At 44.3% G+C, this 26,428-nt stretch overlaps 1 protein-coding gene and 1 non-coding gene across 2 annotated transcripts in view; both read left to right on the top strand.

Annotated features, from left to right (window-relative positions):
• Positions 1–21,652, top strand: part of EP300 (E1A binding protein p300) — a 74,825-nt gene extending 53,173 nt beyond the window's left edge. The window contains exons 20-31 of the mRNA XM_028168254.2: positions 1,813–1,893; positions 3,830–3,886; positions 4,528–4,605; positions 8,732–8,799; positions 9,935–10,085; positions 10,206–10,352; positions 11,021–11,134; positions 12,113–12,278; positions 13,068–13,232; positions 15,106–15,267; positions 17,758–18,039; positions 18,307–21,652. Of these exons, the coding sequence (XP_028024055.2) occupies positions 1,813–1,893; positions 3,830–3,886; positions 4,528–4,605; positions 8,732–8,799; positions 9,935–10,085; positions 10,206–10,352; positions 11,021–11,134; positions 12,113–12,278; positions 13,068–13,232; positions 15,106–15,267; positions 17,758–18,039; positions 18,307–20,517 (3,682 nt within the window). The 3' untranslated portion in view covers positions 20,518–21,652. The remainder of the gene's footprint in view (positions 1–1,812; positions 1,894–3,829; positions 3,887–4,527; positions 4,606–8,731; positions 8,800–9,934; positions 10,086–10,205; positions 10,353–11,020; positions 11,135–12,112; positions 12,279–13,067; positions 13,233–15,105; positions 15,268–17,757; positions 18,040–18,306) is intronic.
• Positions 9,673–9,775, top strand: LOC114238726 (U6 spliceosomal RNA). Its single transcript, XR_003624020.2, has one exon. It is a non-coding gene; the product is annotated as a U6 spliceosomal RNA (small nuclear RNA).
• Positions 21,653–26,428: the final 4,776 nt, after the last annotated feature.

The raw sequence follows: 26,428 nt of genomic DNA, 5'->3' as shown, positions 1-26,428 counted from the left end.
TGCATGCGGATGGACCAGCACACATACAGTCGTGGTTCATGTGTAACTTGCTTGAAAACAACTGTACAGCACAAGTTCTGGTCTTTGCATTCTGCCTTTGTTTGCAGAAGTAAACGGTTTTCTAGTAGAAAGTAGCTTTGTATCAGTTGTCTGGGCCCTTATTTTTATAAGGCAGGAACCCAAGGCATTAAGAAGTTAAGCAACTTTATGAGTCGGTGGCATACCTGGGATTATGTCCCAGGCCCCATATTTTTTTCCCACTGTCCTTTTATAGCTCACCACAGCCTCAGGCAAAACAAAAAAATTTCAAACTAATTGATCTACTTCTCTGTGAAATTGCTGCCATCTATTGCCATTCCCAAAACCACCCAGAAAACTTTAACCAAAAGTTTGTTAGCCAGCTGTATCTTTTAGGAAATGTTTCCTAAGTTTTTCTTGGAATATGTAAAAACAAAGGATCCCAGAGTATTTGCTTTGCCTCTGTTGAGCACATTAAAAAGAGCTCTGTACCAGACTGTTCCTTACAAAGATTTGCATACAACCACGGACGGTAGGCTTCTAATAAATTAGACACTTCTGCCTTATTTTCTCCTGCTCAAATAAGGGCTGTAATCACACAAATTGGATTCGCTAATCTGTCTTAATCATGATTTGTCTCTTATTTTGTGTAATCAGCCAACAGTATAGCTGGCATGGGGTGTAAATAAAAAAGCAAGGCTGGACAGTCAATACTTTGATGACCCAAACCCATGGTGGTCGTTTTTGCTGAACTTGTGTGCTACAGATGTATTTCTAGCTTTGAAAAAGTCACTTAAACTTTTTGTTTTATTTACAAAAAGTTAGGTGTACTCCCCTAATGCTTTGTAGTCATAAGAATCTATAGTGTTTTACTCCTTAAAACCTAGGAAAAGTGGGGCTCAAGTTGTTATTAGCACCTTATGTTCAAAAAAGCAAGTGACAGCTGGCATGCTATAATCTCATGCTATAATCTTGGCATTTATGTACCTTTTTCGGATTTTAAGCACCAATCTACAGCACCCAGGAATATATAATCATGTATCTGCATACACCACTGCCTTTTCTCTCTTGAACTATGTCAGTTGGTGGCTACAATCAGTATTTAACTGCTTGTGCAGACTTTTTATTGTACGTATGTGGCTTCCTTGGGATCAAAAGGAAATTTGGGGTGTTTTTTCAGACCACAGTTGTTTCTAGATGATTATTTCCTGGTACTGTATCCATAGTGGATTTTTTTCTTTGGAAGTGGGGAGGTTTTTTTCTTTGCTATGTTTAGGTAATAGAGTAGTAGTTCTTCTCTCCACAGTATGTTTATCCTACTTTTGATTATTTGCATCAAGTAGCATTAATTACTAAAATGAAAGGGTGTAGGTCTGTGTGAGACTTGTTTGTTTTATTTGCTGTAATCATTTGCTACTTGTGATCCCATTGAGATATTTAATGCTAATCTGTGCTTTGCCTTGGCTTTCTGCTTTGTGTTGTCTTGTCTTGCTTTTATGTTTTTTGTTGTCCTGCAATCCCTCATTTCTTCGTTTGTTTTGTGTTTTTTTTTTTCCTCCCTCATGCTTGTCGTTGTCTGCACTTGGCTTTGATTGCAAAACACAAAAACCAAAAACAAAACCCAAACTGTGGTGCCCATAAATCTGCATCATTGAATGTCCTTGTCGCCGTTGATGACCTGCTCTCTGCTCCCGCCCCCCTCTTGGCCTGCTGTGATTGGTGGCTTCGTTGCTTGGCTTGGGCTGTGTTGTGTGAACGGAACAGTTCACCCCAGTATGGCCTTCTTGCCGACAGGTATCATTTCTGTGAGAAGTGTTTCAATGAAATCCAAGGGGAGAGCGTTTCTTTGGGGGATGACCCTTCCCAGCCTCAAACGTAAGTAACTATATTATTTTGGAAAGTACTCTCTTATTTCTCAGTTTGTTGTTAGGTGATCATGCTCAGGCTTCTAAGTGGTCTTGGGTTACGCTGGCCAGTATCATGTAGCCACAGGTAGCTATTTAAATTCAAATTAATTCAAAGTGAATAAAATTTAAAATTCCCAATTTCAGTTACTCAGTAGACAGTCTGTGGCTAGTGGCTGCCATATTGGTCAGCACAGATAGAGAACATTTCCATCATAGCAGTAAGTTGTGTCGGTACTGATCTAGGGAATACGTCAATATTGGATGGTCATTTTAGATATATTTCTTCTATAGGGAAATAATCAGCTTCTCCTAAAAAGTGAAAGGCTGCAGTGCAAGGGAATTTCATTGTTAACTGTTTTGAGTTTGAGGGGAATTGAACAAATACAACCACCTTACAGCCTTCTCATAAAGGTTAATGATACCAAAGTCATTATAATCGTCAGTATCATTTAACATCATTAGGGGTTTAGGAGTTTGTGAGAGTGATTTATTAGAAAGAGACTTGGTTGGACTTTCACAATCTCACATGCTCCTGTGGTTTGGTAAATTCCAAGAAAAATTTTCAAACATAGCCTAAACTGCCTCATAGTACTTCTAATCTCTAAGATTTAGTTTACACACTCAAATTTGGACTGTTTTAGAAAGAAAGAACTATTTGGTGTCCTTTTAATATTCTTCAGCTTCTTCTCTTCCGGTTTAACCTATAATAAACAGTCAATTCAGAACATTTCCCCAAAAAGTATGGAATTGTTATGTTACTAGTAAAAACAGGGCTTCTGAGAAAAACTGGTTAGTGTTTCCAAATTGGGTTTTCAAGTTGTACTTTTTCTTCAGTCACCATTGACATATAATATAGTGGGGTCTGGTACTGGTCTTGGGGTAGATACTGGGTCCCCTTGAACCTTAAGAGATTTTTCTGACCTTGGCTAAACCAGGGAAGTCAGGACTGATGCAGTAAAGGGAGGCAGCCTTACCATGGGTACTACTGAGTAGCTTACCACATGTTCTGTACCTTAGGACAGCACCACTCTGACTGTGAGGAGTGTAGAAACCCCTCTTGCAGTTCCTGAGGTCGGCAGTGAGCCTGGGAGTATGTGGTACTAACAAGTTCCCAGGTCCTTCTAGGCTGCTGGTCTTTAGAACACACTTTGGGTAGCAAGACCTTAGGCCAGGTAGCGATGAATCTCTAGCCTGTAACTAGTAGAAAACAGTTTAAATGTGGAAATGTCCTCATTCCTCATTTTTGTGAGGTAGAGTCACAGTAGTCAAAGTTGGGCCCCCTGCAGTTTGTTCTAGGTAGAGAATAAGACTGTTAGCTCCTGTATTTGTGAGGCTATGAGCAGTGAGGTAGGCTAGATTTCAGGGTAGGAGGCCATGTGAAATTTTTTAAATGAATACCCTTTTTTTGGCTAACTCTTAAGTAACCTGAAATATGTATTCTTAATATTGAAATTTTTTATTAATATAAAAAGTTTGACTAGACTGTCCTGAAAATTTAGTATTTTTTATAAATAGTGGTTTAGCTCCCTCTATACACAGTATCTTTCATACGTAGCTCAGTCTAGGCACATTAAAGTATTAGAAGGTGTAAATACCTAACACTAAGAGTAGTAGGCAAGATTTTAAAAGGAAAAGAAGAACAAATTCATGTTTTTAGTTCTTACTGGGTTCTCCTCTTCCTGTAAATGGGAACAGATTTACTATAAAGTCCTTTCCAAAAACATAGGCATGTAAATGTGCATTTTGTGGGAGCCAAGAATGTACTGTTGTATCCTTGGTATATTCTTAGATTTAAATAATCCACTTACAGGGTGGGGTTTTTGTCCTTTGGTTATTAGAACAGTAGTCAGACTGCTAATCTTTCTATGTTGCTTGTTCTCATTGTGTCCCTCTTCTTTCCTTAGTACAATAAATAAAGAACAATTTTCGAAGAGAAAAAATGACACTCTGGATCCTGAACTGTAAGTAGTTCCCCTTGAGTAGTCAGTACACTTTGATATTCCTTCTTTCTTTCATTCTCTTGGTTTGCACAGCCAGTGAGATGATTCTATATTCTTGGGACTAAATCTATAACATACATCTAACAGAGATGGTAGAAGTGCTAAAATTTACATATGGTTAGTATTCATTTACATTTCACTAAATCTACCTAATATTTTGGTGTTTTGTAGGCTTGAGTGAAGCACAAAGCTACCTCTGGTCAGTGCCATTATTCCAGCCCTGTTGTCCTCTGTATTTTCAAACCAGTTCATAATCCCCTCCTTTATAGTGAGGCCTTTCAGAGGTACTCAGCAGTACAGAGATGTACTGGTATTCTAGGAGTTCCTGGAATGGATATGATGGTGTCCGACTCACTTGGAAGTTGAAGCAGCAGTCATCTTGATCTTTCACTTTTTATTTCATAGTCACAGTTCATATTTAATGACTAAACTGCTTTTGAGTTTTGCTCTACCTGTTACACTAAAGAGCTTTTAAAAACTATTCAATTCTTTGGACGTGATTTTGGCTATCTTTTGAATTGTCAGAAATTGGGAAATATTGGAAGTTTTGATTTGGTTAAATTTTTGGATTGAATCTTGACATTTTGACTTTTCCTTTCCAGGTTTGTTGAATGTACGGAGTGTGGAAGAAAGATGCATCAGATCTGTGTCCTTCATCATGAGATCATCTGGCCATCTGGGTGAGACATCAGTATTTTCCCTAGACTTTTTCTTTGTTGTGAATTATAGGAAGTTTGTCTTCTCTGCAATGATTGTATTTTATCTTCAAAGTTACTATCTCTTGGAATTATTCTTTTTTTTTTGTTTATTTTTGGCTGCATCGGGTATTAGTAGCAGTGGGCGGGCTCTTCGCTGTGGCGTGCAGGCTTCTCTCTAGTTGTGGCATGGGCTCAGTAGTTGCAGCACACAAGCTCTCTAGTTGTGGCGCACCGGCTTAGTTGCCCCGCAGCACATGGGATCTTAGTTCCCCAACCAGGGATCAAGCCCACATCCCCTGCATTGGAAGGCAGATTCTTTTTTTTTTTTTTTAATATTTATTTATTTAATTTATTTATTTATGGCTGTGTTGGGTCTTCGTTGCTGCGTGCGGGCTTTCTCTAGTTACAGTGAGCGGGGGCTACTCTTGGTTGCAGGGTTCTCATTGCGGTGGCTTCTCTTGTTGCAGAGCATGGGCTCTAGGTGCACGGGCTCAGTAGTTGTGGCTCACGGGCTATAGGTGCGCGGGCTCAGCAGTTGTGGCGCACGGGCTTAGTTGCTCCGCGGCATGTGGGATCTTCCCGGACCAGGGCTCGAACTCGTGTCCCCTGCATTGGCAGGCGGATTCTTAACCACTGCGTAACCAGGGAAGTCCCTAGAATTATTATTCTGGATTGGGAAAAGATCATTATTCTGGATTGGGAAAAGATCATTAAAATCCAGTTTTAGGGCTTCCCTGGTATTGCAGTGGTTGAGAATCTGCCTAATGCAGGGGACACGGGTTCGAGCCCTGTTCTGGGAAGATCCCACATGCCGCGGAGCAACTAGGCCCGTGAGCCACAACTACTGAGCCTGTGCGTCTGGAGCCCGTGCTCCGCAACAAGAGAGGCCGCGATAGTGAGAGGCCCGCACACCGCGATGAAGAGTGGCCCCCGCTTGCCACAACTAGAGAAAGCCCTCGCACAGAAACGAAGACCCAACACAGCCATAAATAAATAGGTAAATAAATAAATAAGTGGTACTGACATTGAGATGGATGTGAAAAAGAAGAAAAATAAAATCCAGTTTTAAAATATTAAATAACCTAGAATCGAAAAACATAGATATTTCTCTTATTTGTTTTAATCCATATACAAATACTTTATTTTGCTTTAAATTTTTTGGTGGTCAGTGTGCATCAAAAGTAAATACAGGGGCTTCCCTGGTGGCGCAGTGGTTGAGAATCTGCCTGCCAATGCAGGGGACACGGGTTCGAGTCCTGGTCTGGGAAGATCCCACATGCCACGGAGCAACTGGGCCCGTGAGCCACAATTACTGAGCCTGCGCGTCTGGAGCCTGTGCTCCGCAACAAGAGAGGCCGCGATAGTGAGAGGTCCGCGCACCGCGATGAAGAGTGGCCCCCGCTTGCCACAACTAGAGAAAGCCCTCGCACAGAAACGAAGACCCAATGCAGCCATAAATAAATAAATAAATAAATAAAATTTAAAAAAAAAAAAAGTAAATACAAAAGATTTATCAATAGATCAATAGAGGGTAACAGGAAATCTGTAGCACCTGGAAACCAGCAAGGAGATGTTAGACACAATTAAACCTGCTAGGTTTTGAACATTACTTACATTGCAGTAGAAAAACTAGACGGTATGGATAATGCAGGTTTCCAAGGAGCCACCTCTGTTTCTGCCTCTGAGAGAACATCGCACTGAACGGCATACTGAATGGTGACCGTGGTTAGGATTTTTTTTTGGCTGTGTTGGGTCTTCGTTGCTGCGTGCGGGCTTTCTCTAGTTGCGGCGAGTGGGGGCTTCTCTTGTTGCAGAGCACAGACTCTAGGTACGCGGGCTTCAGTAGTTGTGGCTTGCGGGCTCTAGAGCGCAGGCTCAGTAGTCGTGTTGCACGGGCTTAGTTGCTCGGAGGCATATGGGATCTTCCCAGACCAGGGATCGAAGCTGTGCCTCCTGCGTTGGCAGACAGATTCTTAACCACTGTGCCACCAGGGGAGTCCCCCAAAAGATTTTAAATCACATCCTAACCAGGGGACTTCTCTGGTGGCACAGTGGTTAAGAATCCGCCTGCCAGTGCAGGGGACACGGGTTCAAGCCCTGGTCCTGAAAGATCCCACATGCAGTGGAGCAACTAAGCCCGTGCACCACAACTACTGAGCCCACACGCCACAGCTACTGAAGCCCACATGCCTAGAGCCCATGCTCCGCAACAAGAGAAGCCACCGCAGTGAGAAGCCCGTGCACCACAATGAAGAGCAGCCCCCACTCGCCACAACTAGAGAAAGCCCGCACGCAGCAATGAAGACCCAGCGCAGCCATAAATAAATAAACAAAATAAAATCTTCTGGGGAGTTGGATAATAGTTAACTAGGTGTTGTCCAGTGAAAGGCAAAGTTGCATGAAAATGACTAGATACAGACTTCAATGAACTAGGTATTCTTGGGCCTCATGTTCTGTTTCTGAATATTCTCCACATATTTACCCAGGGTGCACATCATCAATGCCTTTCATGGGCAGTGAGTGGATTTTTGTCCATTGTGACACTTATGTGTTTACTGCTATGGGTTACCTCTCTTTCTCCAGGAATGGGGCTGATCCCAGCTCTGTTCCAAGGGAAGGGTTGGGGGAGTATCTGTGTATTAAGTGACTCTCATTAGAATGGATATCTACTCTCTGCTCTTTTCCTGGACTGTTGTTGTTGTTTTAAGAGCTTTATTTTCTAGGTTGCTTTCCCTCCAGTGACTTGTTTTTTTTAATATTCATTCATTCACCTATTTATTTATTTGGCTACGCCGGGTCTTAGTTGTGGCACGTGGGATCGTCATAGCGGCATGCAAGAACTTTGGCTGCGGGATCTTTAGTTTCGGCATGTGGGATCTAATTCCCTGACTAGGGATCGAACTTGGGCCCCCTGCATTGGGATCGTGGAGTCTCAGCCACTGGACCACCAGGAAAGTTCCCTGGACTGACTGTTGATGCTAGTTCGGAGGTCACAGGAAAGAAGAGGCTAATTAACAAATTTCCAGAAAAAAAACACTAAGGAAAAGCACAGTAGTTGATGTTTATATGGCTTGTCTTTAGATAGGCCTTTTTAGTGCTTTCCTTAATTACAGAGTGGGTAAGGATAATTGAGGGACTTGCAGCGATCTTTGCAACTGAAGATCAGCCAGCTGGTTGATGAGTACTTATGTGGTTTCCAGTTTTTCTAAGAATTTCTACTTATGCACACATCCTTATGTAATTGCAAGAACAAAGAGAATGTACATTTAAAATCTGTTAGTGCTGGACTTCCCCGGCAGTCCAGTGATTAAGACTCTGGGCTTCCAATGCAGGGGGCGCAGGTTCAATCCCTGGTCAGGGAACTAAAATCCCACAGCACAGTCAAAAAATATTTTTTAAAAAACATATTAGTGCTGCTTTCAAAACGTACTTACTTACATTCCCACTGGTAGCATATAGACTTTTGCCAATGTGATTGGCCATAACAAATTTTCTGCTTTAATCTGTGATTCTTCAACATCTTTGAGCATGCAAAATTTGCATGTGCCAATTTATATGCCCTTCACATTTCTTCATCTTTTGTCTATTTCTCAGTTAGGTTTTGTTTTGTTTCTAATATTTTTTTTTATTTTTGGCTGTGTTGGGTCTTCGTTGCTGTGCGCGGGCTTTCTCTAGTTGTGGCAAGTGGGGGACTACTCTGCATTGTGTTGCGCAGGGTTCTCATTGCCGTGGCTTCTCTTGTTGCAGAGCATGGGTTCTAGGCACACGGGCTTCAGTAGTTGTGGCACACGGGCTTAGTTGCTTTGAGGCATGTGGAATCTTCCTGGACCAGGGCTCGAACCTGTGTCCCCTGCATTGGCAGGCAGATTCTTAACCACTGCACCACCAGGGAAGCCTTCAATTAGGTTTTTTATCCTTTTTGTCTTAATGTTTTCTAAAAGCTCTTTGTATATTGGTTATATTAACTCTTTGTTGTGTATTTAGAAATACTGCTCCCAGGTTGTCTTTTAAATTTCAACCTTACACATACATAAGATAGATTTTATAGCATACGTTACTTTAAATGTTTCTCTAAGTTGTTTAAGCAAAGTCTTGGTTTACATTTTAGATTTGTCTGTGATGGCTGTTTAAAGAAGACTGCACGAACTAGAAAAGAAAATAAGTTTTCTGCTAAAAGTAAGTTTCATTCTTACAGGTAAAATTTGGCAAAGCTTCACTGAAGCATAGTTAAAAATAAACATCCAGAATGAATTATTTTCTTTCAACGTTATTTGAAATTTTTAAAAAATGTTTTTATTTATTTTTTGGCTGCCTTGGGTCTTCGCTTCTGACTGGGGGCCATTCTTCATTGTGGTGCGCGGGCTTCTCATTGCAGTGGTCTCTGCCATTGCGGAGCGCAGGCTCTAGAGCGCAGGCTCAGTAGTTGTGGCACATGGGCTTAGTTGCTCCACGGCATGTGGGATCTTCCCGACCAGGGATCGAACCCGTGTCCCCTCCATTGGCAGGCAGATTCCTATCCACTGCCCCACCAGGGAAGCCCCTATTTGAAATATTTAACCAAAGTTAAAACCAAATAATTTTTCCATGATGTACTTAAAGTTGAACTGTGATGTACTTTTTGGTGTGAAAATCATTAGACCTAGTTATTTATAAGAAGGAGGTTATGTGTTTTTCTTGTTCCTACACATATCCTAATGGAGGCCAGATGTGGAAATACTTGCCCAGAATTGCCATCTCATGAATGATTCCCTCAGTTTTGTGTATACCCTTAGTTGGGACTGCATTTAGACCTGTGTGATCTTTTCAGTTGGGTGGGGATGGCAGTCAGTTTTAGTTTTGTAGAACGATGCCTTTGCAGTTTTTTGCTGATCTTACAGGTTGCTTTTAATCCTCTGTAAAGCTTATCAAAGCACCCGACAGTTGTTAAATATTACTGCAATTGAGGCAAAGTGCATATGAGTGTTCTGTTTTTTGACTCTTCTGAAAAGGAAAATTTTTCAAAATAAAAAGTTGGGGAAAATAACATTTATAAAGTATTAACTACCCTGCTTGCTTTAACTGCACATATACTGAAATTGGAATGATATAGAGATGATTAGCATGGTGCTCTGTAAGGATGATAGACTCGTGAAGTGTTCCACATTAAATTTTTTTTTTTAAGTATTGACTAGATAGCTAACTTAACAAAATGTAGCAAGTAATCTTGTTAGTATTGAAAAAGCAGAAATGAGATTTGGTATTGAAACTTAAGACTGATAGTAATAAATTTGTACCTTAGTTACTACTGAACTTTTAACTTTTAAATTCTTAGGGTTGCCATCTACCAGGCTTGGCACCTTTCTGGAGAATCGTGTGAATGACTTTCTGAGGCGACAAAATCACCCTGAGTCAGGAGAGGTCACTGTTAGAGTAGTTCATGCTTCTGACAAAACTGTGGAAGTCAAACCAGGCATGAAAGCAAGGTACCTAATAATTTCCCCTTTTCTTCTCTGTGGATCCACAATTGCTCATACACAGTTACTGTTGATGAATCTAATCTGAATGAAATGTTGTGGTCTTTTCCTCCAACATGAATTGTATAGGTTTGTAGATAGTGGAGAGATGGCAGAATCCTTTCCATATCGAACCAAAGCCCTCTTTGCCTTTGAGGAGATTGATGGTGTTGACTTGTGTTTCTTTGGCATGCACGTTCAAGAGTATGGTTCTGACTGCCCCCCGCCCAACCAGAGGTGAGACTTTACTGTGGCTACTTTCTGATTTGCGTGGGCGTTTGAGGTTACAGTAAGGTAAACAAGCATATGGGCAAGAAAATACTTGATGTGCTTGTTTTGGAAATGCAAGTTTTCAGGGGTGTAGTATTGAAGTGAAACAAAAAACAAAAACAAAACTAGAAAATACTGCTCAGTACTGCTCTTGTGTGGTCATAGTAATAGGGAAAGGGATGTGAACAGCAGCCTAAAATACAAAATGGGAAACAAACTGATGACTTTTCAGAAAATGTAATTAAGTCTAGGTTGTTTCAAGTACCTTGCTGAGATGTACATGAAAGAATGTCATACAAATGAGGTAGAATATGGTTTAGAATTCTCCATTTCCAAAATAGTATAAAGGCCAGAATAAGAGTGCTGCCAGAATATGTTTGGATTGCTCAATACTGACTGATTATACAGTGTCTCAGCCCCTGCTAGGTGAGACTGTAATAGAGCCACAGGCCCACAAAACCCCCCAACGGGTTCACAATCTAGTCATTTACCTAAATAACTGTAATATTGTGTGATAAGCATTAAAAATGACAAGGCGAGCAAAGGGCACAGAAAAGAGAGAAGGTGTTTTTAGCCACATCAGTAGGAACTCGTTGCGTGACTTGACCAGGCTTCTTTCTCCCCATTTGGTATAGGAGAGTATACATATCATACCTGGATAGTGTTCATTTCTTCCGTCCTAAATGCTTGAGGACTGCAGTCTATCACGAAATTCTAATTGGATATTTGGAATACGTCAAGAAATTAGGGTAAGCATAAAAACAAATGTTAGTTTTAATAAAAACAACTTGTTTAATTAGTTTTAAACTAATCACCACTGTGATATTATGGTGAGATATAATACATGCAAATATGTGACTTTTGGTCTTTTTTCCTCAACTTTGGCTTTCATCTAGTGGAACTATAATTTGGAGACCCTTGGTTAATTTTGCCAGCGGGAAAGAAATGGATATTTTGACTATAGTTGCACCCATCCCAGATTTTTATTTTGTTCAGTTAAGCTATTAGGTACAGTTTGATTTGAAGGGCCAGAACCTTAACCTGCACTTGGTCCTTTTGCACCTGAGTATCAAAACCAAAATCACACTAAGGTCTAGAGATAAAAAAAATTCATCAGACTGGTTCCTTACCTTCAAGGTATATATGTACTTGCACCTCACCACCTCACCTTGCAGGTTATTCCTTTTAACAGTTTGCATTTCATTTAGCCCTCCTGCTGACATGGATTCATTTTCCTTTGCATTGTAGCTTTTGTTTGGTCTTTGAATGCAAATTTGGGATTTTTTTGATCCAGGGTTATGCCTAGTTCTGGCCTGGAAGACTTTTTTTTTTTTTTTTTTTTTTGGCTGCGTTGGGTCTTCGTTGCTGCGACCGGGGGCTACTCTTGTGTTGCGGTGTACAGGCTTCTCATTTCGGTGACTTCTCTTGTTGCTGCGCGCAGGCTCAGTAGTTGTGGCTCATGGGCTTAGTGGCTCCGCGGCATGTGGGATCTTTTAGGACCAGGGTTCGAACCCGCGTCCCCTGCATTTGCAGGCGGATTCTTAACCACTGTGCCACCAGGGAAGTCCCTGGCCTAAGACTTTTCATCTGATGTGGATTGCACACTTTGTGTTATCTTGGGGAAATCATTGGTTTCTGTACTGACTCCACTTTGTAGTTTAAAGTATAACATTCTTTCTAGAATGTGTGATCTTTCTCTTGAATGTTCCTTCTCTTTGTGTTGTTAGATATACAACAGGGCATATTTGGGCATGCCCCCCAAGTGAGGGAGACGACTACATCTTCCATTGCCACCCCCCCGACCAGAAGATACCCAAGCCCAAGCGACTGCAGGAGTGGTACAAAAAGATGCTCGACAAGGCTGTATCCGAGCGAATTGTCCACGACTACAAGGTCAGGAGCGGGGGGTGATAGAACTGTGGCTTGACTAATCCTGCTGCTCTGTATTCTGCTCTTCTTACTATCTTAACAAAAATCTTCTGTTTTTTCTCCCTCTTCCATGTAATTTGTAAAATTAAGCTAATTTGATAGCGGGTGTTTTCTTTCCTGAATTACTAAGATGAGTGGATCTGGCAAAATATTTAATAGCCATTTGTGATTGTAGGGTATCTCATGATAAGAAACTTGAACTACTAAATATCTTATCTGTTTTTACTCATGGGGAGGAAAACATGAAATGGGTGTTTTCCTAAGCAGCCCAGCAAATCATTCTTTAACCATGTGGTTTCCAGTAATTGTAATTGGGGTTGTTTTGAACATATTTCTCAGTAAGAACTTCTGATACTTCAAGCGTGTGTGCAAGGCGGGCGTGCCTCCCGTCGCACTGCGTTCTGTCTCAAGAGTGGTAGAAGCCACAGTGTGAATGATGCTGCCTTTGCCATTGTTCCTGACAGGATAGTTTGCCACTTGGTTATGTAAAGGCGGATAATTTCCCTGTCCTCATGGGTAGAGGAAAGAGGAACCAGCAATACTGATTTCAGACCACACCTTTCACTGTTTGTGACACTAAATGTCTCCCCAGACATCAGACTTGGGTATAAAATCTCTGCCATCTTCCAGAAGACACATCTGATTCTTCATGTTTCTTGCATCCGTTAGCTCTGACTGCTTCTGTATAATAAATGTGTTTTTTTTTTAAATATATATATATAAATTCCTATTTGTACACGGATATTTTCACAGGATATTTTTAAACAAGCTACTGAAGATCGATTAACAAGCGCAAAGGAATTGCCTTACTTTGAAGGTGATTTCTGGCCCAATGTACTGGAAGAGAGCATTAAGGAACTGGAACAGGAGGAGGAAGAGAGAAAGCGAGAGGAGAACACCAGCAACGAAAGCACAGATGTGAGGGCTTTGCATTTCCCTTTCCAGCCTCTACCTATTCTCATGTATAACCTGGAAGTGAGCTTAAGTTTTCAACATGGTCTTAAAGCTCTCAGCTCTTCAAGTTGGGCAAGAAATATTGGCGTAGATAAGTTACTGTGGTTCTAGTTGAGTGGTTTTAAGCCTTTTTTAGCATCAGGCCTCTTTTTTTTAACATATAAATCGATTGATTGATTGGCTGATTTTGGGTCTTCATTGCTGTGTGCGGGCTTTCTCTAGTTGCGGCGAGTGGGCGCTACTCTTTGTTACGGTGCGTGGGCTTCTCATTGCGGTGGCTTCTCTTTGTTGCAGAGCACAGGCTCTAGGCACACGGGTTGCAGTAGTTGTGGCTCGCAGGCTCAGTAATTGTGGCTCGCAGGCTCAGTAGTTGCGGCGCACGGGCTTAGTTGCTCCGCGGCATGTGCGATCCTCCCGGACCAGGGCTCAAACCCGTGTCCCCTGCACTGGCAGGCGGATTCTCAACCACTGTGCCACCAGGGAAGTCCCAGACCTCACTTTTTTTTTTTTTTTTAATTTATTTATTTATGGCTGTGTTGGGTCTTCGTTTCTGTGCGAGGTCTTTCTCTAGTTGTGGCAAGTGGGGGCCACTCTTCATCGCAGTGCGCAGGCCTCTCACTATCGCGGCCTTTCTTGTTTTGGAGCACAGGCTCCAGATGCGCAGGCTCAGTAATTGTGGCTCACAGGCCCAGTTGCTCCGCGGCACATGGGATCTTCCCAGACCAGGGCTCGAACCCGTGTCCCCTGCATCGGCAGGCAGACTCTCAACCACTGCGCCACCAGGGAAGCCCCAGACCTCACTTTTTTAAAAAATTTATTTATTTGGTTCCGCAGAGTCTTAGTTACGGCATGCGGGACCTACTTCCCTGACCAGGGATCGAACCCGGGCCCCCTACATTGGGAGCACGGAGTCTTAGCCATTGGACCACCAGGGAAGTACCAGACCTCACTTTTAAATGGAATCTTGGATTTCTAGTAATGGAAGACAGAAAATTACCCATCTAGAGCATGGGGTTGGTAAACTTTTTCTGCAAAGGTCTGGACTATGAATATTTTGGGCCTTGCAGGTCATATATTGTCTCCAGCACATTCTTTTTTTTCTGTTTTTTTTTTTTCTTTTTTTCTTTAAACAACACTTTACAGCTATAAAAACCATCATTCTTAGCCATACAAAAACAGGTCTGGGCCAGAGTTCGCCAGTCCCCAAACAGAACCTGTGTTGTAGACGGATCATCTGAGGAGCTTTTCCTTGTCATTTATTTCCCCATAGTTTATCTAGATTGCCCTTGCTGAGTCTGAACTATTAAAGTCACCCTTAAATAGTCTAATAAGAACCCTTTACAGTCTGCAGTTTAAACTCCTTGATTGAATGTTTTTCAAGGTTTTTTTTTGAATAGTTGGCTCATAAAATTCTAGAAAGTGGAAGGAAATGTAGCCAAGGACTTTGGCTCCCTACTCCTATGCACACTTCACTACTCCACACTGCCACTCACTCCTTGTTCTTGTCCTCAAATCTGGGATAGCCTGGGTCCACCTGAGGTGTCTCCTTGGTCTGCAGGGTTCTTCTGGCCAAAAAGCTAAGGCTGCCATTGTCTTAATGAAGAGACATTAGTGGAGACATTCTTCACTGGGAGAAAATAAGTGCAAAAACGTTAGTAAACTTTAGTTTACTGTAAATAACAGCTTTAAAAAAGAGAGGATGAGTGAAGAGAGCAGATGGTGTAAGGTGGAAGGTTATGATCTCTAGTTTCAAAAATGGAGTCTTTTTACCATTATTTTTTCTTAAATCTCTTAACAAATAGTTAACATTTTATCGTCCTCTTGTGCTAACCTGCAGGTGACAAAGGGAGACAGCAAAAATGCTAAAAAGAAGAATAATAAGAAAACTAGCAAAAACAAGAGCAGCCTGAGTAGGGGCAATAAGAAGAAGCCAGGCATGCCCAATGTATCCAATGACCTCTCGCAAAAACTGTATGCCACCATGGAGAAGCATAAAGAGGTAAGATATAGCCACCAAGAGTGGAAAAAAACAGGGCAGGATTTCTCAAAAACTGCCCACCGTGGTTGGTATTTATGACTTGAGCACCAGACCATTTGAAATTCAGAAGGAAGAAAACCATTTGAGGGGAAAGAAGGCAAAAAGAGGATAGCTAGAGTGGGTGGTGAGAATAGGAAATGGTAAGCTGTCTTTGAGTTGTAGCTGTTATCAAGCTAGATGGTATTGGGAAAGTATAAGCATAGTTTGTCTGACCCTGTTGTTTGTAATCCTTTTATGTTTGTATTTCTGTCCGTTGTTCAGGAGATTGGCTTGTTGGGTATCTTTATTGTTTTGTTTTAGACCAAGCTCCTTAGAACTCCATTTGGCCATTCCAGTTTGTCTGTAATGGAACTTTGGCAAAACGAATGAATATTTGCCTTCCTGAAAGGGAACTGGGAAGTGTAGAGAATTGAAGAAAAGTTAAACTTTCATATATGTACCTGTAATACCTTCTCAGCAAAGTTAAAACTGAATTATTTCATTATTTAAATTGCTTATTTATTGTTGTAGGTAGTTTGGGAGTGTAACTGGGTGTGTTGGACTTTTTTCCCCCAACGTCATCATTGCTGAGATGAGGAGTCTTGAAGGGTAATTCATGTCAGTTTAGTTTTTGATTTTTTTTTTAACACCTGTTTGACTCTGTGTTCAGACATCATAGTCAAGTTCTTATAGGAAGAGGCCATTATGAGGAGAGGGAACTTGAAGGCTTGGTTCAAGGTGTGGATGCCTCACTTAGATAATGATTGTCAGCTGTCTTGGGCAATATATAGTGTCACAGCATTCTGTCATAACAGCAATTGGGAAAAGCCCTTAGAGTATGTCATAATAGGTGTGACTTAAGTTGTGGATACATCATCTGAAGAAGATGTGGGTAGTAGTCTCCTGTTAGGAGTTAGAATCTAAGGTCATCAATTTAGGCTAAATTCAAGTATTGTCTTAGCTCTAGGGTGACATACAGTGGAATCAATCATGATGGTTGTTATTGGATGGTTGGCCATAGTGAAGATTTCCTAGGGAGTCACCAGATGGTTTTATCTGCCCCTCTTTTGAATGGGTTGCTGCAGACATTCCCTACTTGTTAGATCCAGTACTTTCCTGTGTGTGACCACATTTTCAAAATGCTCTTCCTTGCTTTATGAGCGCTTTCTTTGAGCCACAGTATCAAACCCAGTATTACAAGGTCAGACACACGTCACAGTCCTCCCTTGATGTTTTTAACTTTTGGCATCTGTTTTGATATGTCTTTACTCAGTGTGTGCACTCTTGTCCTGTGTTTTCTTTTTTTGTTTTTTTCAAGTTTTTGTTTTTGGCCACACTGTGTGGCATGCAGGGTCTTAATAGCTCCCCGACCAGGGATCGAACCCACGCCCCCTGCAGTGGAAGCACGGAGTCTTGAGCACTGGACTGCCAGGGAAGTCCCTGTGTTCTTTTTCTAGACTCTTGTTTTATGCCAACATTGCTGCCCAAGTATATAACAAATGTTACTGCCAGTTTGCACAGATTTTCAGCCTCTGAAAAACTGGTAGAATACAGTGGGCAATACAGCAGTTACAAGTTCTTGATCTCTTGAAGGTTCCATTTTACATTTTATTATTACATATATAATCCCAGCTTCTTCTTGCAGCCTTTACACCAGTGGTTATGGGAATTAATGGTGGTTGTGTGTCTTTAAACTTCAGTGAACAAACTTCAACTTTTGCTGTTTCTGTAGCAAGGACGAAGGAGGTTTTGCATTTTTAATTTTCCCACCAACTTTTTTTTTCCTCCAAACTTACAGGAAAGTTATATAGAAGATGTCCTCCTGTAGCCTTCACTTAGATTCACCAACTGTTAACATTCGGCTACATTTTCTATATCCTTATTTCAGCAAGTACCTTCTGAGAAGGAGGATGCTTTCTGCATAAGCGTGCGATGGCTGCACTCGGGAAGCCTCACCCGCTGCCACCAGCTCACGGCCGCTCCTCGTGCTGCATGCGGAGTTGCCGTGTTTCAGCTCCTGGCCTTATTGTCTTAACACGACATGGGCATTTTGTGGAAGACTCCAGGCCCATTGTTGTATAGAATGTCCCTCAATTTGGATTTTTCTATTTCCTTATGATTAGAGTCAGGTTAAACCATGGATTGCATCTTAAAGTAGACCACTTTGAGGCAGAATGTCCACTGTACGGTGCTGTACCCGACCATTCTTCTTTTGAAGAAATTATTGAATGTGGTAGAAAACATAAGATGTAGATTTTTTAGGCCCATCGTAGACAGTCCCAGAGAAGAGCACAGAGGTAGTGAAGCAGGAGAAAGAGGGCCATGTCATGTAACCTTGCGAGGTGGTCATAAAACTAAGCCAGGCGTCCCAGCCCCCCAGGGGCACAGCCTGGCCCACCCGTCCGCGGCAACTGGCCCAGTGCCCCGTGGTGCTCTAGTGCCAGAGTCAGGATGAGACTGTCTGTTTTGCAGGTCTTCTTCGTGATCCGTCTCATCGCCGGCCCCGCTGCCAACTCCCTGCCTCCCATCGTTGATCCCGACCCCCTCATCCCCTGCGACCTGATGGACGGGCGGGATGCCTTTCTCACCCTCGCAAGGGACAAGCACCTGGAGTTCTCCTCACTCCGAAGAGCCCAGTGGTCCACCATGTGCATGCTGGTGGAGCTGCACACCCAGAGCCAGGACCGCTTCGTCTACACCTGCAACGAGTGCAAGCACCACGTGGAGACGCGCTGGCACTGCACCGTGTGCGAGGTAGGCCCCTGGCGGGGGAGGGGCGGGGGGCTTCTGGGTGCCTGAGATGTGATTCAAACAGAGGTTATGCAGGCCCGGGGGGGCCTTCCTAGGCTCCAGGGCCACTGGTGAGTAACAGGACAGGGTGGGCGGGGCCTGGTCTCAAATCCAAGTGGTTGGTTAGAGGCTTTCTGTAAAACGGGGCTTTTTAGCCCAAGCAGAGTATGTAAATACTTTTGAATGACTTTAATCCTGGAGAGTTGACCTGCACCTGTGTTTTTCCCCCAGGATTATGATTTGTGTATCACCTGCTATAACACTAAAAACCATGACCACAAAATGGAGAAGCTGGGTCTCGGGTTAGATGACGAGAGCAACAACCAGCAGGCCGCGGCCACCCAGAGCCCGGGGGACTCCCGCCGCCTGAGCATCCAGCGCTGCATCCAGTCCCTGGTGCACGCCTGCCAGTGCCGCAACGCCAACTGCTCCCTGCCCTCCTGCCAGAAGATGAAGCGGGTGGTGCAGCACACCAAGGGCTGCAAGCGCAAGACCAACGGAGGGTGCCCCATCTGCAAGCAGCTCATCGCCCTCTGCTGCTACCACGCCAAGCACTGCCAGGAGAACAAGTGCCCCGTGCCCTTCTGCCTCAACATCAAGCAGAAGCTCCGGCAGCAGCAGCTGCAGCACCGGCTCCAGCAAGCCCAGATGCTCCGCAGGAGGATGGCCAGCATGCAGCGGGCTGGCGTGGTGGGGCAGCAGCAGGGCCTGCCCTCCCCGACGCCTGCGACCCCGACCACGCCCACGGGCCAGCAGCCGACCACCCCGCAGACGCCCCAGCCCCCCTCCCAGCCCCAGCCCACCCCTCCCACCAGCATGCCACCCTACTTGCCCAGGACTCAGGCTGCTGGCCCAGTGTCCCAGGGCAAGGCGGCCGGCCAGGTCACCCCCCCGACCCCTCCGCAGACCGCTCAGCCACCCCTTCCAGGACCCCCGCCTGCAGCAGTGGAAATGGCGATGCAGATTCAGAGGGCAGCCGAGACGCAACGCCAGATGGCCCATGTGCAAAGTTTTCAAAGGCCGATCCAGCACCAGATGCCCCAAATGACTCCGATGGCCCCCATGGGTATGAACGCACCCCCCATGGCCAGAGGTCCCGGCGGGCATTTGGAGCCAGGGGTGGGGCCCACAGGGATGCAGCAGCCTCCACCGTGGGCCCAAGGAGGCTTGCCTCAGCCCCAGCACCTGCAGCCCGGGATGCCCAGGCCAGCCATGATGTCAGTGTCACAGCACGGTCAGCCCCTGAACATGGCTCCCCAACCGGGATTGGGCCAGGTAGGTGTGAGCCCTCTCAAACCGGGCACTGTGTCTCAACAAGCCTTACAAAACCTTCTGCGGACTCTCAGGTCTCCCAGCTCCCCCCTGCAGCAGCAACAGGTGCTTAGTATCCTTCACGCCAACCCCCAGCTGTTGGCTGCGTTCATCAAGCAGCGGGCTGCCAAGTACGCCAACGCCAATCCGCAGCCCCTCCCCGGGCAGCCCGGCGTGCCCCAGGGCCAGCCAGGGCTGCAGCCCCCCGCCATGCCGGGCCAGCAGGGAGTCCACTCCAGCCCCGCCATGCCAAACTTGAATCCCATGCAGGCGGGCGTCCAGAGGGCCGGCCTGCCCCAGCAGCAAGCGCCGCAGCAGCAGCTCCCGCCGCCCATGGGGGGGATGAGCCCCCAGGCTCAGCAGATGAGCATGAATCACAGCACCATGCCGGCGCAGTTCCGAGACATTCTGAGGCGGCAGCAGATGATGCAGCAGCAGCAGCAGCAGCAACAGCAGCAGCAGCAGGGAGCGGGGCCCGGAGTCGGCCCTGGACTGGCCAGCCACAGCCAGTTCCAGCCGCCCCAGGGCCTGGGCTACCCTGCCCCCCAGCCGCCGCCGCCGCCCCGGATGCAGCAGCACATGCAGCACCTGCAGCAAGGGAGCGGGGGCCAGCTGGGCCCGCTCCCCCAGGCCCTGGGGGCAGAGGCAGGAGCCGGTCTGCAGGCCTATCAGCAGCGACTCCTTCAGCAACAGATGGGGTCACCCGCTCAGCCCAACCCCATGAGCCCCCAGCAGCATATGCTCCCGAGTCAGGCTCAGTCCCCGCACCTTCCAGGCCAGCAGATCCCGTCTCTCTCCAATCAAGTGCGGTCTCCCCAGCCTGTTCCTTCTCCGCGGCCACAGTCCCAGCCCCCCCACTCCAGCCCTTCCCCACGGATGCAGCCTCAGCCTTCTCCACACCACGTTTCCCCACAGACCAGTTCTCCACATCCCGGACTGGTTGCTGCCCAGGGCAACCCCATGGAACAAGGGCATTTTGCCAGCCCGGACCAGAATTCGATGCTCTCTCAGCTGACTAGCAATCCAGGCATGGCAAACCTCCATGGTGCCAGCGCCACGGACCTGGGACTCGGCGCCGACAACGCAGACTTGAATTCAGACCTCTCACAGAGTACACTAGACATACACTAGAGACGCCTTGTAGTATTTTGGGAGCAAAAAAATTATTTTCTCTTAAGACTTTTTGTACTGAAAACAATTTTTTTGAATCTTTCTTAGCCTAAAAGACAATTTTCCTTGGAACACACAAGAACTGCGCGGTAGCTGGCTGTTTGTGGTTTAAAGCAAACATGCGAAATGAACCTGAGGGGTGACGATTGATAGAACACAAAGAATCTATTTTTGTTATGGCTGGTCCCCACCAGCCTGGTTTTTTTTCCCTTGTGTGTTTGGTTCAAGTGTGCACTGGGAGGAGGCTGAGGTCTGTGAAGCCAACCACATGCTCCTGCCTTGCACCTCCAATAGGTTTTATTATTTTTTTTAAATTAATGAAAATATGTAATATTAATAGTTATTATTTACTGGTGCAGATGGTTGACATTCTTCCCTATTTTCCTCACTTTATGGAAGAGTTAAAAAAGAACATTTCTAAAACCAGAGGACAAAAGGGGTTAATGTTACTTTAAAATTACATTCTATATATATATAAATATATATAAATATATATTAAAATACCAATTTTTTTCTCTGGGTGCAAAGATGTTCATTCTTTTAAAAATGTTTAAAAAAAAAAAAAAAGGAAAAAAAAGCCCCCTTTCCTCCCCTCAAGTCAACTTTTGTGCTCCAGAAAATTTTCTATTCCGTAAGTCTGATCGTAAAAACTTCAAGTATTAAAGTAATTTGTACATGTAGAGAGAAAAATGACTTTTTCAAAATATACAGGGGCAGCTGCCAAATTGATGTATTATATATTGTGGTTCTGTTTCTTGAAAGAATTTTTTTCGTTATTTTTACATCTAACAAAGGAAAAAATTAAAAAGAGGGTAAGAAACGATTCCAGTGGGATGATTTTAACATGCAAAATGTCCCTGGGGTTTCTTCTTTGCTTGCTTTCTTCCTCCTTACCCTGTCCACCCCCAAAACACACACACACACACACACACACACACACTTTCTGTAAAACTTGAAAATAGAAAGCAAAAACCCTCAACTTGTAAATCATGAGATTAAAGTTGATTACTTATAAATATGAACTTTGGATCACTGTATAGACTGTTAAATTTGATTTCTTATTACCTATTGTTAAATAAACTGTGTGAGACAGACACCTGACTTTGTTTCGCTTCTTGCATCTTTATCTTAGAATGCCTCAGTTTAAATGCCTGATGTGTAGGATTCAGGTTGGTGAGGGGGAGTGCAGGCACCGGCTTACAGCCCTCCCTAACTATCACGTGAAGTGATTTTGTGATAAAATAGATTTAAAAAAACAGATTTTGGTAAATTTGTCCAAAGTTCAGGGGAAAACACAAATACCAGCTAAATGTTAATTTTATCAATTTGAATTGATACTAATTAGCCTTTATCAGCTTGATACAGGTCCTTCTGTGGTCCCCTGTGGATAACCTCATGGTCTTCCAATCACCCTCATCTTACAGGGATAAGAATGAGCACCTGGGGCTTCCCTGGTGGCGCAGTGGTTGAGAATCTGCCTGCCAATGCAGGGGACACGTGTTCGACCCCTGGTCTGGGAAGATCCCACATGCCGCGGAGCAACTGGGCCCGTGAGCCACAACTACTGAGCCTGCGCGTCTGGAGCCTGTGCTCTGCGACAAGAGAGGCCGCGACAGTGAGAGGCCCGCGCACCGCGATGAAGAATGGCCCCCACTTGCCACAACTAGAGAAAGCCCTCGCACAGAAACGAAGACCCAACACAGCCAAAAATAAATAAATAAATAAATAAATAAATAAATAAATAAATAATTTAAAAAAAAAAAAAAAAGAATGAGCACCTAAGAGGGGTCATATCTGCCTAAGTCACAAGTAACTCCTTGAAAAAGCAGCACTTGGAGCTGGGCTGACAATGCGTTCCTATTCTCTGTTACACACACTTTGTTTTTGCCACCTGCCAGTCAGGAAGTCATCAGGGGAACGAGGCTGTAGGAAAGGAAACTGTGTGGAAATAAACCCAGGAGGCTGAGAGAGATGACAACGCGGAGTCTGATACCGTGCTAGGCGTTGAAGAATGGAGAGGTTACCAGTCCTCCCTCTGGATATTACATCGGCTTTGAACAAGTTTGAAAACTCAGAAGAATACTGTGAGTGAGCTGCTTTGGCATCATTTGGCAGGTCTGCTTGTTACTGTCACGGAGCTTTTACACTGACTATGTTCGATCATCTGCTGAGGGCTAAAGAAAAATGACTCTTCAAGTACAGTAATTCAAACTCCTGTTTGTCCTTTCCACTAGTTTACATTGTCTCAGGAAAAATAACCAGTATCTCCATGTGAGGTGAACCCACACACTCAGCATTAATCAGTGCCCACCCCGGAAAATGTTAACAGGTGTCCACCTGCCTCAGGTCAGTGGTCCAGCAGACGTACACGCAGCACCTGTGTCCTGTGCCAGGCCAGGCAACACGCGTGGACGGTGCAGCCCTTCCCTCAGGCTAGCCAGCTCGAGATCTAGAAGAAAAGACAGAATGATGCTTAAACAAGATAAAATAGGAAAGTGTTAAGTGGTATACGCAGGGAACACAAGGAGCAGGGGTGAAAGCTTCTGGCGGGTGGGAATTGGGAAAATTTCTGGGAAGGGTAGCATGAAACTGGACCTTGTGGGGGAGATGAATGGGAAGAGGTGGAGAGGGGTGAGGAGGGACCCTGCCCAGAGGAGTGAAGAATCAGATCCTATTGGGAAAACCAGCTTCAGGTCCACTTGACTGAGACCAGAGAGAAGATGCTGAGTACCTGTTACAGAAAGGGCCCCATAATGGTCCCCACAACTAGGGGCCCAGGGTTGATCTGAGCCCTCAAAAGGGAAATATTTAGAATTCTAACCCATTTCCAAGCAGTAAATTCCCAGCGTTCATAGTCCTAGGCTCTTTGGCTAAAGACAGCTGGACTGAAGTGTTAACGTTTTCACCCCAGTGTGGCAAGGAGGAAGTGGGGGCAGAAATAATTAAATGGGTAGGGGAAACAGGCTGTCCTCGCCAGGCCAGAGGCAGTGCTAGGGAGGGGGAAGATGTGAATTAATCCACAGTCAGGAATACAGGAAGGTGATTTCAATGTTTATGTGTATTTGAAAATTATTACAATGAAAAGTTCAGAAGCGCTAAAAGGAGCCCCAAGTTTCCAGTTGGGCTGTTTCTAAGACATCAGTCTAGGAAATGAGCCCAATGGGGGCCAAGCAGCAGCCAGATGCTTTTTCATTTACTTAGCTCACTGAATCCTCAAAAACAGCTCCAAAGACTGACAAATGAGAAAACGGCAGCTCAGATGTGTACGCAAGGTCACACAGCCAGAGAAAGCCAAAGGTCTGCTGGATTCCAAAGCCTGCCTTCCCCGCATCCTTGCTCTCTCTCACTGTAGAGAAGCCCTTGTGACACAGGGCCCTATTCCAAGCAAATTCAAAATACAGACTAAAAACTGAAAGGGGGAAAAAACAGGAATCATAAAGGTAAGTTCCAGGCTTCTTTTCCAGCCAAAGAACCTAATCTGTAGAGAGATGGTTTCCCGAAATGTTATGTTCATGATGAAGTCACCCTGTTTAAAGAGCACACAGGCCAGCATCAAAAAGAATAAAATGTTTAGGAATAAATTTAACAAAAGAAGTGCAAGACTTGTACACTGAAAACTATAGAACATAATTGAAAAAAATTAAAGACCTAAATAAATAAAAAGACATCCTTGTTCACGGATCAGAAGACTGGGAAGGGACTACCCTGGTGGCGCAGTGGTTAAGAATCCACCTGCCAATGCAGGGGACACGGGTTCAATCCCTGGTCTGGGAAGATCCCACATGCCGTGGAGCAACTAAGCCCGCGCGCCACAATTACTGAGCCTGCATGCCAGAACTACTGAACCCCACGCGCCTAAAGCCCGTGCTCCACAACAAAAGAAGCCACTGCAATGAGAAGCCCGTGCACCGCAAGGAAGAGTAGCCCCCACTCACCACAACTAGAGAAAGCCCGCATGCAGCAACGAAGACCCAACGCAGCCAAAAATAAATAAATTTTATTTTTTTAAAAAAAGAAGACTGGGAAGACCTAACATTGTTAAGAAAGTACAGGCATGCTTTGTTTTTTGGTATTTCTTTCTTTTTTTTTTTTTTGGCTGCACCACATGGCACGTGGGATCTTAGTTCCCTGACCAGCGATCGGACCTGAGTCCCTGGCATTGGAAGCACAGAGTCTTAACCGCTGGACCGCCAGGGGAGTCCCCTGCCTTGTTTTATTGTGCTTCACTTTATTGCACTTTGCAAATATTGGCAGTTTTGGGGGGGTTGGGGGGGTTTTTTTGCCACACCGACATGGGGTCTTAGTGTGGCACGTGGGATCAGACCCAGGCCCGCTGCATTGGAAGCACTGAGTCTGAACCACTGGACAACCAGGGAAGTCCCTGACGTTTTTTTTTTTTTTTTTTTTTTTTTTTTTTTTTTTTCCTGACGTTTTTTTACAAACTGAAGGTTTGTGGCAACCCTGCATCAAGCAAGTCTACCAGCACCATTTTTCCAACAGCATTTGCTTACTTAATTTCTGTGTGTCACATATTGGTAATTCTCCCAATATTTCAAACTTTTTCAGTATTACTATTAGTTTTTCTATGGTGATCTGTGATCAGTGATCTCTGATGTTACTATTGTAACTGTCTTGGGAAACCACGAACTGCGCCCATCTAAGATGGCAAACTTAACCAATAAATGTATGTGATCTGACTGCTCCACCGGCTGGCCGTTCCCCCGTCTCTCCCCCTCTCCTCAGGCCTCCCTATTCCTTGAGACACAACAATATTGAAATCAGGCCAATTAATAACCCTACGATGTCCTCTTAAGTGTTCAAGTGAAAGGAAGAGTCGCACATCTCTCACTTTAAATCAAAAGCTAGAAATGATTAAGCTTAGTGAGGAAGACATGCCAAAAACTAAGATTAGGCTGAAAGCTGGCCTCTTGCACCAAACAGACAAGTTGTGAATGCAAAGGAAAAATACTTGAAGGAAATTAAAAAGTGCTACTCCAAGGACTTCCCTGGTGGTCCAGTGGATAAGACTCTGCACTCCCAAAGCAGGGGGCCCGGATTCAATCCCCAGTCAGGGAGCTAGATCCCGCATGCATGCCGCAACTAAGACCTGACGCAGCCAAATAAATAAATTTTAAAAAAAAATTTTTTAAGTGCTACTCCAGTGAACACACAACTGATAAGAAAGCGAAACAGCCTTATTACTGGTGTGAAAAAAAAAGTTTCCGTGATCTGGAAAGAAGATCAAACCAGCCACAACATTCCCTCAAGCCAAAGTCTAATCCAGAGCAAGATCCTAACGCTATTTAATTCTAGGAAGGATAAGAGAGGTGTGAAAGCTGCAGAAGAAAAGTCCGAAGCTAGCAGACGTTGGTTCATGAGATTTAATGAAAAGAAACCACCTCCATGACATAAAAGTACAAGGTGAAACACCAAGTGCTGATGTAGAAGCTGCAGCAAGTTGTCCAGAAGACCTAGCTAAGACAATTAATGAAAATGGCTACACCAAACATTTTCAATGCAGATAAAAAACAGTCTTATACTGGATTAAGACACCATCTAGGATTTTCATAACTAAAGAGGAGAAGTCAGTGCAATGCCTGGCTTCACATCTTCAAAGGTCAAGCTGACTCCCTTGTCAGGGAATAACACAGCTGACGACTTGAAGTTGAAGCCAATGCTCATTTACCATTCTGAATATTCTAGGGCCCTTAAGAATTAGGCTAAATCTACTCTGCCTGTGCTCTATAAATGGAAAAACAAAGCCTAGATGATAGCACATCTGTATACAACATAGTTTACTGAATATTTTAAGCCCACAGTTGAGACATACCACTCAGAAAAAAGATCCCTTTCAAAATAGTACTGCTCATTG

Source organism: Balaenoptera acutorostrata, chromosome 11 (assembly GCF_949987535.1).
Source record: "Balaenoptera acutorostrata chromosome 11, mBalAcu1.1, whole genome shotgun sequence".
NCBI lineage: Eukaryota > Metazoa > Chordata > Mammalia > Artiodactyla > Balaenopteridae > Balaenoptera > Balaenoptera acutorostrata.
This window is presented reverse-complemented; position numbering and strand designations above follow the sequence as displayed.